This window comes from Tachypleus tridentatus, chromosome 13 (genome assembly GCF_004210375.1).
Source record: "Tachypleus tridentatus isolate NWPU-2018 chromosome 13, ASM421037v1, whole genome shotgun sequence".
Taxonomy (NCBI): domain Eukaryota; kingdom Metazoa; phylum Arthropoda; class Merostomata; order Xiphosura; family Limulidae; genus Tachypleus; species Tachypleus tridentatus.
In genome coordinates this window covers 114,364,527-114,378,125 of record NC_134837.1, presented here as the reverse complement: position 1 = coordinate 114,378,125, position 13,599 = coordinate 114,364,527, and the positions used below count along the sequence as shown (strand labels likewise).

Genomic DNA, 13,599 nt, shown 5'->3' with positions numbered 1-13,599 from the left:
ATCTCATAGCGCCCGACATGGCCAAGTGTGTTAAGGAGTTCGACTCGTAATCCGAGGTATCTGTCATTTACTAAACGTTTCAAGACATATACACTGCTGGCCAAAATCTAAAGGCCAATGATCATAAAGAAAAAATATGAATTTTGCATTGTTAGACTCAACCACTTATTTGAGTAGAGCTTTGAAAGATGAAAATAAGAAAAGGGAAAATAAAAATAAAAAACTTTTTCAGCAATTAATATAGAAAATGTGAACACTATGAAATTACCCTAAATACCAGCTGGTCAAAAGTTTAAGACTATACTGAAATGAAGCGTTAATTGGTAAACATGTAATGAAATTTAGTAATTTTGTTCAAGCATTAGCATTGTCAACATCTCCCACTGACATCTCCTGTGTTACATTGGGTAAAAACATGGCAAAGGCTAAAAAGTTGACAGAGTTTGAACATGGCAGAATTGTCAAGCTGCAAAAGCAAAGTCTCTCTCATTGTGCCATCACTGTTGAAACTGGATGTAGTAAAACTGCTGTTGCAAATTTCTTAAAAGACCCTGAGGGATACAGAATGAGAATTTCAAGTAACTGGCCCAAGAAAATTTTGCTAGCATTGAGCAGGAGGATTCGACGGGTTGTCTGGCAAGACACCAGCCAATCATCAAACTAGATTAAGGCCCTTATGTATGCAGAATGCAGCTCAAAAATAATAAGTCAGCATCTACGAGAGAAAGGTTTTAAAAACTGTAAAAGTCTTTAAAGGCCACGCCTCCTTCCACATCACAAAACAGCTTAGTTAGACTTTACCGAGAAGCACCAAACATGGGACGTGGAAAAGTGGAAAAAGGTTTTGTTCTCTGATGAGAAAAAATTTAACCTGGATAGTCTAGATGGCTTCCAACATTACTGGCACAATAAGAATATCCCACCGGAGACATTTCCTAAATGACACAGTAGATAAAGATCCATCACAATCTGGAGTGTTTTCTCTTTCGATAGAACAATGGAGCTTCAGATTATACAAGGGCGTCAAACAGCGGCTGGCTACACTGGAACGTTGGAGAGAGCATCCTCATTGACTGAAGGCCCTTGCTTGTGTGAAAATGACTTGATCTTTCAGCAGGACAATGCTGCAATCCACAATGCCTGCAGGGCAAAGGACTTTTCCATGGCAAATAATGTAATTCTTTTAGACCATCCAGCATGTTCGCCCAAACTGAACCCCATTGAAAATGTTTGGGAGTGGATGGCAAGGGAAGTCTATAAAAATGGATGTCAATCCCAAACAGTGCATAATCTTCATAAAGTCGTCTTCACCATTTGGAATAACATTCCAGCCAGCCTCATGCCAATGCTTATATTGACCATGCCAAAGCAATTCTTTAAAGTTATTCGCAATGATGGCCATGTAACTCACTATTGAGACCTCTTGTTGGGCATTTCATACCCTGTTTAGGACTTCTTTTTGATATGGTCTTAAACTTTTGACTGGCTAGTATTTAGGCTAATTTCATAGTGTTCACATTTTTCCCTATTCAACGCTAAAAAGTTTTTTATTTTTATTTTCCCTTTTCGTATTTTCATCTTTTGAAGCTCTACACAAAATGCATATATTTTTTTATGTTCATTGGCCTTAAAATTTTGTATGTGTGTATGTACACACACACATATGCATTTTTACATTTAACATATTGAGAATGAACAATGAAAACCAGAAGTCTTTGGGAAATAATTTATTTTCTTTTGTATAATATAGCAGTAAAACTTCATGATGTGATTGTTATATTATTTTTGTCCCACTCTAGCTTGTTCTGACTGGATGTTCTTGGTCAATCTGTTTTTTCAGCTCAAATTAGTACTGTGCATATCATTGTTCTATTCTGCAAAAGCTTGTTAGTGCCAATAAAACTATGTGATTTAATCACAAACTTTACAGAGCGTTAATATTTTACTAACATTTAATAGTAAAACAATTTCAATGATGTTTTACCAACTTTCACATTAAAGTGATTTAATATAAAAACTATAAGATATCTTTACCATATGATGAGACCAAGAAATATTTCAAGATATACAAAATATTATATTTACAAGTTCAACCAAGTTGTATTGGTAGCACAACCTGTAATCTGTGTGTGCCCTTAATCCCATGTAATTTTACATAAAGTAAACCTATCAATGGGCCTCCATTAAGACTACTGACCCTACAGCTGAGTCTCCTCTAGCTCCTACCTAAACATGCTACTCTCCTTACACATATATAAAATTCCAATAAAAATAAATTGTATTAACTAACCCACTATCCCTATTTGTATTCAATTAAAATGTTTTAAAATGTATAAAAAAGTTCTAAGCAAATTTTTGGGAAACCACCATGTTAACCAGTAAAACATATTTCATTTTGACAGACAAATAAAAATGATTAAGTGCTATTACTGCCCTAAACTACCTATTTATGAATTTATTTACTGATAACTACCAATCACCTTTCACTGAGAGCCAACATAATATTAATGTTCTTAATGTCAAGAAAGAAAATGTTTACAACTTTATCTTTTCAATATTATGAACAGAATAAACATTTCAATATCTATACAATTCCAGTAAAAATGTTAGCACACACAAGGGCAATGAATTCATAAAAAATACCCGTAACTCAAGCACCTTCAAATAAATGGCTATTCTTATGAATAGTCAACTATATGAAAGTACTCAAGTTTTGGGGTTTTTTTAAATTCAACATCTATACAGTTATGTTAAATTAAACTTTTCTTAGAAATTATTGTAACAAATTTTTAATCTATACTAACTACAAATAAAATGCTTTAAAAAGTAATGATTTTAAATTATCAATTTCAAAACTGCCTAGAAGTACCTGATTCTTTGCCAACACCTATCTGATTCCCAACAGACGTAACTACATTTTTCTTAGACAGAACATGTAGAGCCAGATAATCATAGCCCATGAATGTCAATCTATAGCCATCATCTACAAAACAACAAAACATACACAGTTAATGAATAACAAAGTTTGACTAATAGGTGCTTAATAATAAATGTGTTCATAAATGCTGGAATATTCTTGATTTTACTTTAATTTACATAAAGAAATGCAGTTCAAAATAATACCTTAACAGGTTGTTTGACAAAACACTTTTCACACTTACATCTTTTTCCACGTTCATAAGACAAAAGTTTATTTTTTGTCAGCTCTTTCAAATGCTTGTGACATCCACCATGTTTAAGGCTAGCTATTGAAGCTATCAGAGGAACAGGAACAAGCTCATGATTCTTCATACCCATTTCAACCTAAAGTACAACATTGCACAAAACACACTGACAAAAGTGTACCACAAAATTCTAATAACTTAAACAACTTATATCAAACACTGTTAAACGAAATTTTCAATAATATATCAATATGTAATAATACTCTAAAGAATTAAGTACTAGTACATGAATGCATTTATTTAAAAAACACATGTGGATGCTTAGCAATTAGAAAAATATTTAGTTTCAAATAGTTCTCTAATCACTGAAACTGAGCATGGCCTAAAGGTTAACATGCCATCTTCCAAGTGCCAAAGATTTGAGCACTGATGATAATGAATATGCTTTACATTTTCTGCTGGGAGAACATTAAAAACGTGACAACAGTAGCTTTGATGCTTCCAATACTTACCTCTTCTCATACTGATAGCTATTCCTTGACTGCTAAGGTTTCTTCTAAGCACTGGTCTGATTTTATTTTTATTTGCTTGCTCTAGTCATTTTTTTTTATACCCACTCAGATGCCATTGGCAGTATTTATCTAGTCATCAATGCACCCTCTATCCTGGTACTATATATAAACACCAGATTCCTATAATGTTATTACATCTTCAAGACTGGCACAACTCCAGTCACTAACACTGGCTTGTGGTGGGGAGGCAGCTTGGGAGAGTTTGATAGAGATAAGTATTACAGGAAGTACATTTTTTATTTAAGGAAATGTTAAATTCCAATGCACACTTATTTCCCCTTGTAGTGACAACCAGAGTTCCACATTGATAAGGTGGAGGGATTAGTGAGGGCATTATCCGTTCAGAAAACATCTGCACAGATCATGGGTGTGTTAGCAGTGATTGGCACCCAACTGAGGAAACCACAGTACATCTAGAACAGATATGCTCTTCACACAGAACTGTACTGTTGGTAGAACTTTATTTGATTTATCCTCACTATATATCAGGTTTCATCCAAACAGCCAAGGTTCCACTACACTGGGTTGTAATTAAAGAGCCATGCCCCCTATATCCCATATTGGTGGCTAAAGCAATTAGACAATAAACAATATATATATTTAATAAACAAACATACTTATGAGCAGATTCCGACCTGCAACCAAAGAGGGATATGGTTTCAAACTATTGGAATAATGAGGAGAAAGTAACTGGTTATTTGGTGTTTTATGGTGCAAAGCAACTAGAATATCTGTGCCAAACAACTGGTAAAAAAATTAAAAATAAAATTATTAAGATTTATAAAAAGGAATCATGTTGAAACAAAGTACAATTTTTGAATTAAAAACTTAAAGAGACAACACATTGGGGCATCAGTCCCAGATAAAAGAAAACGACGAGTTAAAAAACTGACCAATGGAGTTACAAAACTGACCAACACGTAGTCTAGTCAGACAACCTCCTCCTCCTCATCCTTATGGAAACAAGACAGCCAAAGTCTAATAGAGGGTTTTAACTGAAAAAGCTTGTTATCACACTGCTCACTCCAAGTCGACTGCCATCTGGTGTGGAACAGGCATGGCAGTGATAGTGTCAGAGCACACAGACTTAGCTGCAGTGTCAGCGAGCTCATTCCTGTGAATGTCAACGTGGCCTGGTAACCAAAAGAACTGGACAGATGTTAAAGAGAACTGGGCCAGTCAGTTTTTAATATCAGTGAAGGCAGGGTAAGAACTAATGTGAAGTAATTCTAGGGCCAGTACAGAGCTAAGTGACTTGGTATAAACAGTACAATTTGAGTACTGCTTAGCTTCTATGTGATCCAAGGCAAGAGAAATGACATAGAATTCAGCAGCTAACAAAGAAACTATAGAGAGGATTGTGTGTGCAACCACCAAACCACAACAAACCATGGCAGAGCCCACACAGTCACCCGATTTTGAACCATTTGTGTAAGTGGGAATGGAAGGATTGTTTGAAAGATGTATAGTACAGTTTTGATCAACCTGCTCCCCAATGTGGAAGAGAGGATACAGAGGATGTTCAATGCCCTTGTACACTTGACTTGTAGCTACTTGATGTGTGAAATAAAGGTCAGCTTGTGGTCAAAGATAAGCCCCAAGTACTTTGCCTCAGGGACCACAAGAAACACAATTTTCCTAACACAGAGTTCAGGATTACGGCAACTACCCAATTGGTGGCAAAAGCACATGAAAACAGTTTTAGAGAGAGAAAAGGTAAAACCGTTTGTTGTAGGCCATTTCAGTATATGATTGAAAACAGTCTGTAGCTGCCGCTCAATAAACTTCATGTTTGACGACTGACACGAAATATCAAGACAATCATAAACCATGCTTTCTAACATTTTACAGAGACAGCTCATCAAAGCAACTGGACAGTAGTTTGAAGGAATCTTTGGATCCTTTCCAGGCTATAAAAAAAGAACAATAGCCAGGCACCATACATCAAGAAAAGCATTCTCCTGCCAGATCCACTTAAAAGCAACCAGAATACCAACAGAAGCAAGAGAGAGATGATACAGCATCTCATAGTGTATATCATCTGGTATGAACAATGTACTGCAAGACCGATGAAGAGCAAGCTTGAGTTCCACCAGTGTAAATGGGCAATTATAGTCATAGAGATGATCAGCCCAAAAAGGAAAGAGGCAAGGCTCTGTCTGAGTCTTGATGGCTAAGAAGGTGTAGAATGAAGTAGAAGTGCTAAATACCCAGCAAAAGCTTTTGTTGAGAGTGTTGGTGGTGCTTTGGGCATTGGCAACCTCCTGACTATCACAGAGCAAGACCAAAAGGGGGACAGAAGTATACTGGGCCACTGGCCTTTCAAATCTTGTCCCACATCACTTTGGAACTGGTGGTAGAAGAGATGCTGGTTGTGAATTTAATCCAAGATTCCTTTTGGCTTTGATGTCTTACCTGCTGAGCACATGCATGCTGAAAAGTGATGCGAGTTGAAAGTGTGGGATATCTGTGTAAGGTATCCCAGGCCTGTTTGTGAACCTTCCATGCCTGTGTCAGGCAGGATTGCACCATGGAAAATATGTCAAGGTTTTAGGAATACACTGAGCACCTGCCTAGATAATACAGTAAGTCACTACTGCTATACTGCCATCTATCAATGACTTACAGACGACGGCAGAATCAAATTCTGTGAAAGCAGTGAAAGAGAGCCAGTTGGCTTGCTCTAGGTTCCAGCAGGGCACATGGGTCAGGTGGCTTTGATACGGATAGCTATGACCTCCAAGGGTGTGTTGAGTGGCAAAGACAAGGCAGGCACATACTGATCAACCAGAAGTGCCACCTCTGTGTACATGCATCCATCACACAACTTGTCATTTCTATACAAAGATAACTGTTGAAAGGTCTTTGAATACAAAAGGAGTTCACTGTGTTTTGGAGTGGATGTTTCCACCAAGATGTGTCCAGAACATAATTTTTTTTACTGTCTCTGAAGAGGTAGCAAGCCCCTCTAGTCTCTTTTGAATAAAAAACAGAGACATATGCCCTAAAGAATTGACTGATAAAGAATTTAATATCAGAAGATGAAGTACAAGTGTTAAAGAAGTTGAAGATTGTTGTTCAGAATCTTCAAGACATGGCCATTTACATAGTCTATTTTTTACCATTTTATTTTGATTTGATGGATCCATAATAAAGAAAAAATATTTCAATGCCCACTGACACCACCCACCAAGGAGCCCTATGAAGGAACACACTACAATGCTAAAGAAGGACAATCCAGCAACACCAGGGTTTTGTGAGCACTATACCTGAACACCAGTATCAGATACAATGTCCACAACACCTGTTGAGAACATCCAACACTGGTACTTGGTTGATCCTAGCACAATTGGACCAGCTGAATGACCCAAGGAGGGCCACCCCAAGGCCACCCACCTACAGGAATGCATGGCCAAAGTAGTGTGTGTGTGATAGGGTTGGACCACTCAATCACCAGGACCCTCTCCTCCCATTCATGGGTCACCACACACAGCAAACACTTGGGTGGATGTTTAGATACCAGTGGAGGTAAACTTAAATAAAAGAACCTTTTATGAGAGATCCACTCACCATGTACAGGAATCCACACAGAGGAAGAGGAGAAAGTGAGCAACAATGAAATGGAGAAATTTTCTCCTCAGCCTGATAAAGTCCAAAAGGCAACAACCTAGGCATGGATTGATGGGATTGTGTATGCCTTACTCAAACTAAGTAAAGAGAACTTGTGATCTAGAGTTGTGAATATTCATTCCAACTCCCCAGCTATTCGAGCATGGTAAGTTCTAATTGAACCTGGAATTATGGGAAGGATGTGGAACAATAGTGCTTAACCAAGGGTCCAGGGTGGGGCCACTCTGCATTCAGAATTAAGAGGAAGCAGTAGAACCTCTTTCTTGAACAATGTACTGATAAATACTGATCAAAAAAATGGGTCATGATCAACCCAACTGGATAACTGAGTGCCAAATCTGAACCAGTATTATGAGTAGGCTCTTGTGCATGTGAGTGCCACTCCTACCAACATCTGGAAAAAACATCTAGGGACCTGGGTAAGATAGTCCCCAACTCATCCCTCTGTATGATCAAGAAGAAAAGGTTAAGATGCTACAAGGTACAGATGAAAACCCTCAGATAAAAATACTGCCAGATCTTGCAGGTAATGAAAGACAAAAGTATGGAGAGCAGTCCACAAAACGTCTTCCAGCAGAGAATTCAACCGAGCTGCTAAGTGCATAGAAATGTGATAAATCTGATTAGATGCAACTTGAAGGAGCTTTCTTGCTTTCAAAGAGGGCCCAGAATAAAAAAAGTATCTCTAAACTTAGTGCAGGCAGCAAGCCTTTAAAAAGACTCATCCCAAATATGATCACTCAAAATTTGATTGGGTATAGAAGTGAGAAATACTGATAAGGTGGATCTGTGAAAAGGATTTATCCCCTTCCCTGCCAACAGTGTCTTGGGTAAGAAGAATTGTTCTATGGACAAACATTGCAAATCACTCCACCTGGCAATGTCTGTAGGTCAGCAACCATGAAAAATAAACATTCAGGATGCACAACACATAAGAATCAGGTTACAAACAGGTGTTGAGAAAGGGAATATAGCGTAAGATACATTGTAAGTAACTGGAATCATCATTTGGGACCATTTGGGACAATAAAACAGCAGTCAATACAACCATCTTAAAAAGGATTACTATAGAAGAAGCAAAGACCTTTGCAAAAGAGCCATATCAAAAACCAAGTTATAGTTGGCACATTTGATCATAGCAGGTTCAACCTCTTCTCATTTTTGATATGTGTGTCATTTCTGTTGACAAATGATCATCTCAAAACCAAGTAAAAACTAATATTGGTACATGAAAACCTTAGAAATTAAACTTTGATGCCTTACAAAAGATTGCATAACCTCTACAACTGAAGTTTAAGTCTAAGAAGTGGAAGAGGTGGGCACTTCAGAAAATACTGCAGAATCAGAGGCCAGGACATAGTAGTCAATTATATCTTATTAACAGGACCTGGTAGTGGGTTAGAACAAATCATATTTAGTACCCTGGGTAACATGTAAAGTGGAAGAAAGGTCCAGAGTTGTAATCTCATCCTGTCCTAGTGAAATACATTCACTGCTAAAGCCTAAAGATGAGATACTGGAGACCAAATTGCCAGCAGTTGAATGATCCAATGAGAGGCCAGTGCACCAATCAGAGTACAAAATGAGAGCCAATCCAACATAACCTGGCAATGAAATCTCTCTTCTGTCAGCAAAATTTGTTTAGGTTGAAACAATTAACCTGTGCATCATCTGTGTGATATGGCAAGCTAGTAAGGTGATAAGATAGGAATGGTTCCAAAAAGGAGTTCCAAATTCCACAAAAAGGAGTCCTGAATCAACATTTTCTATGCAAATCACAAGACATCAACAAAGAACTGTCAGAATGAAACCTGGCAATTTTTTTCTTAATAGGTCTAGACAATGAGACATCGTCTTTTTAAGTGCAAGATAAACTAAAACATTGTGTAAGAAAACCTATTCATCCATTCAGAGACATACAGTGTTCATTAAGAGATGGAACCCTGAAAGTGGCAGAGAAACCTATATCTTAGTAGTATCTTGACTTGACCCCTCAAGAACTCTGACTGATCCCAACTTAGCAAATTGGGTAATCCAATGAATTGATGTTTATAATTCTTTGGTTGCATAAAGATCATCAAAAGGATCTTTTGTGTTTTCATTCCAAAAGCATGAGAGATGTCAATGATGTCACATTTTTAGAAGAGAAAGAACCATCTGTGCAGTGGGAGAAAAAGAAATGAGTATGAGTCAGCCAACTAGCTCCCCAGTGTTGAGCTGTACAGAAGTGAAATGAGTCCAACCAAGTGATAAGATGAAAAATAAATACCCAGAGTGATGACTAGAGCATGAATAGATGTTTCAGCCAAGAAACCCACTTTGGTATTAGAAATAATAATCCAGAAGTTCATACTGTAAATTGACTCACCAGTTAGAATCAAATCAACTAGATAACACAGATAATGTTTAATATATATCCAAATAATCATAATACTGGGTGTGATACCTTGTCAAGAAAAAGTGATAACATTAACTGAATAAAATGCTTATACATATAAAGAAGTAGGTGGACAGGGTTACAAAAACAAAAATCACTAAAGTCAATTAAGTTCAGTATAAAAAACTGGAACAAGTAAGAAAAGAGTCAGACCAGTACTTAGACAGACAAAAAAAAGAAACCCTGACAGTTGAATGACACCTATCAGTGTGAGAGGAGATAAGTATATTTTGGAAGCATAATTACACATTTTGAAACTAAAATATGCACGTAATTAGTTTATTATTATATTTATGAACACTTTTTAGATGATGCAAAACATTTTACTCTGCATTTTATCTTCTTAGGTTGTCCCATTGAAATAATGTAAATTGACTGAAGTTGTTCTAGAAGATACCTCACCTACTTAAATAATAGGTTAAAAATGTTTTCTTAATATATATAATGTATTCTATAAAACACTTTGTATCTACATTTCTATCAATCAGTGATGAAAACTTCCAAACTTTCTTTTCCTTGATAACCATGAAAACAATACATATTATTATTTTTGAATTTTACAGCCATTTTATCTCTCCTCCATTACTGTCTTAATATCTATTTCTTAAACAATGTTTAATAATAAACTACTGGGACTTTTGAGTACGGCCCAAGTCTCCAGAACACCTAGAAGTGTACAAGTTAGGTTATACACTGAAAACTGTCATACAAACATGAAGTAGCTGGCCATTATGGGTGAATTTCTAGACAATTTCCTGCCAGTATTCAGTTGATCTTCATGAGAAATGACACAATACTGTCCTACCATCCTGTGTAGCTAACGAGTGGGTCTTTGTCAGTAAATAAATAAAAATTGAGAAACCTACATGTTGCTGAAAGTAAAGAAATGTTCAATACTCCAATAAGTGGTAATTTCAGTTTTTATAAACATCTCAAAATACCAATTATGCCATTACTAATGCCCTATGCCAACTGTATTAAAGAAATGAAGATGTGTGTGCCATATGTAACCACAAGTGGAAATTGAACTAAAAACTGAAGTTTCAAGCTTTACTTACTCTATGTCAATATAAGCAAACAGAAGAACAATTAGAGAAGGCTGACAGCACTGACAAACAGTAATTATATGATTCTCACACAATACTTGAGATAACTTAATGGAAAAAGTTTATGATTTTCTGAATTTAATTACTTATTTAAAAAATTTATCCATAATACTTTTACATAGTTTCTGATGATAAAAATATGTTGTCCAAAACTGTTTTTTCACATTAGTAACCTGGTTATGAGATGTACAGATTTCCAGCACAGGAGTCTCACAATCTGGTCTTTCAAGGCTGTCCTTGCTCACTCACTCTTAAGTAAATATTTAAATCTCCTTTTTACATGTACTTTTCAGAAAATCATTGTTTTTCTTCTTAAATCCTTATAAATTGATGGCTTCCACTAATGCTTACAGCAACTCATTCCATAACATAACCACCCTCCTAGAAAAATAACTATATTTTCAACTGGAACCTAGCTGTCTCTTCTAAATATTAAACTTTTGTTCTTTCTCCTTATTGCCTTCAGAATATAGTACAAAAATATCAGAAGCTTTCACTCCATTAATCCTCTGAATAATCTTCTAAACTTTAACAAGATGTCCTCTCACTTTTATTTTCTTAAAATTGAAACAAGCCAACAGATCTTAGCTTAACCTTACAAGAAAATCATTCCATTCCTGAAATCATACCAATAGTCCTCTTCTGAATCTTTTCCAGTAATTTACTATCCTTGCTTAGATAAGAAGTCAAAACTGTAAAATTTCCCAAGTGAGGCTTAATTATTGTCATATATATAGAAATAATAACAACTAATTAATTAAATAATCAGTACATATATTTTACAAGTACACCCTTATATTAGCTTTATTGTACTAAATGTAGCAAAAGAGTAGTACACCACCACTGGTGATTAAAATTATAATAACTGGTGCATTATCTTGCCCTTACTATATCCACCACATACTAAACATTTGTCCAGCTTACTAACTGTTCCAAGTCATTCTGTAGTACTTCTGCACACACATATCAATACCAAAAACAGTCAAATTTCACTTTACTCCAATAACAACAACCTTTTTATTTCTCTAATCACAATTCAAGTGACTAATCTTTCCTCAAATCCTAACAACGTGTGGCACCTTAACAACGGCTTTTTCAAAAATCACAGTACACTAAGCCCGATTTTACTCAAATATATTAGGTGGGTGGATTAAAAATTAGATTAACTTCAAAAACAGGGAAAAAAGAAAAAATATATTGTTATTGTTAAAGTTACTTATGGGAGGATGAGAATGCAAGAGCTTTGTTTACAAGTTACAAGGACTAACAGCAGTTACACAAGAATACCTAAAGTTGTTCAGACTGGCTCAGCATATACTTTATAGCATACTCACACCCCAAAGTGAGGTTCAAGTTTTTTGCAATAACGACAAAGATACTCACACATTCACAATCTAAGCACAGTGATTTAATGAAATCACTGTGCCTGCCCAATTTAACTAAATAAAGTTAGTATTTTGTATAACATTTTCAAAATGTGGTTCATAAATAAATAAACAAGCATGATTTGACATACGCGAGTTTTCATATTAATTTCCCTTCCCTAACAACTTATTTGAAGTCCACTCTGAGAATTAAACTACTAAGTTAGAGAATTTACCCACTCTGTACAAAAAACTGTTACCCTTATCACGGTAATATTACAATTAGTATTACCGTTTACTACAACTATTATCTTACGAACATAGCAGCAAAGTACCAATACTAGTAGAAGTAAAAGTAATAGTAATTGCATTACTAATATAGGCTGTATCATAGAACACTGGAATTCCAACGGGATTAATTTATGTTTGCTATAAATTACATACAACGTACGCCATTTTGAATTTACTGTAATATCAAAAACATATGTTAATGAAACTTAAAAGCAACTTACAGCTGTCAGAACTCTGAAATCATCTTTATACATATAACGAAGTAATGAAACATTTAACTTTCCCATTTTGTCAATCTTAATTTAATCTTAAGTCTTAAATTCACAGCACATCTCGTGTCTGACACATAATAATAAAATACACCATTTGTCAACTGTTTATGGAACTAGCAAAAATACAATAAATTACGTAATTATATTGATAAAAAAGTGGAACATAAGAGTCCAGGAAACAACATTGTATTCTACTATAAAAGGGAACGCATTTGTAAGAGCTACTTTTATTTTTTCACGTAGTGAAAACCATTTTAGTAAATCTTAAATTGTAAATAAAGTTATGAAGCTCACAGCTTTTCACGGACAGAACGAAACACAAGACAGCATTTCTCTCTCGTCAACTGAATCAGGGAAAATTTTAAGTTAAATGAAAATGCATTAATTACTTCAAACATATTACACAATGAACAATTATATCCATAAAAAGAGACCGAGACTACACAATCTTCAGTATATCTATGATATACTTAGTTAAAACTTAATTGATAATAGAGCAATGGGATGGGCCTGCTTAATAACAGGAAGTTCAACAATATATTTATTATGAAGTAATTTTGAATTCATGGGCTTCTTAAGAAGGAAATACAAAAACTGAACACAATGCAATTTATATAAGAACAATCTTTATTATATCACACGAAGACTACAAGCACAATGTGTACACTTTTTGTTACAGACACCAGATGACCATCTGTAGTGGATCAGGTTACTGTCTTTCATAATGATCAGACCAAGATTATCTACCATTTTGTCTAAATTA

At 35.4% G+C, this 13,599-nt stretch overlaps 1 protein-coding gene across 5 annotated transcripts in view; it reads right to left on the bottom strand.

Annotated features, from left to right (window-relative positions):
- LOC143240783 (serine/threonine-protein kinase RIO2-like) overlaps positions 1–13,358 on the bottom strand; it is a 44,219-nt gene extending 30,861 nt beyond the window's left edge. The window contains exons 1-4 of one of the 5 annotated variants that reach the window (XM_076483832.1): positions 12,786–12,938; positions 11,509–11,601; positions 3,162–3,303; positions 2,870–2,983 (exon numbers count right to left, since the gene is read on the bottom strand). In XM_076483832.1, the coding sequence (XP_076339947.1) occupies positions 2,870–2,983; positions 3,162–3,297 (250 nt within the window). In that variant the 5' untranslated portion in view covers positions 3,298–3,303; positions 11,509–11,601; positions 12,786–12,938. Of the gene's footprint in view, positions 1–2,869; positions 2,984–3,161; positions 3,304–11,508; positions 11,602–12,785 lie in introns of all 5 variants that reach the window. The other 4 variants (XM_076483831.1, XM_076483833.1, XM_076483830.1 and 1 more) reach the window with 4 other exon arrangements.
- Positions 13,359–13,599: the final 241 nt, after the last annotated feature.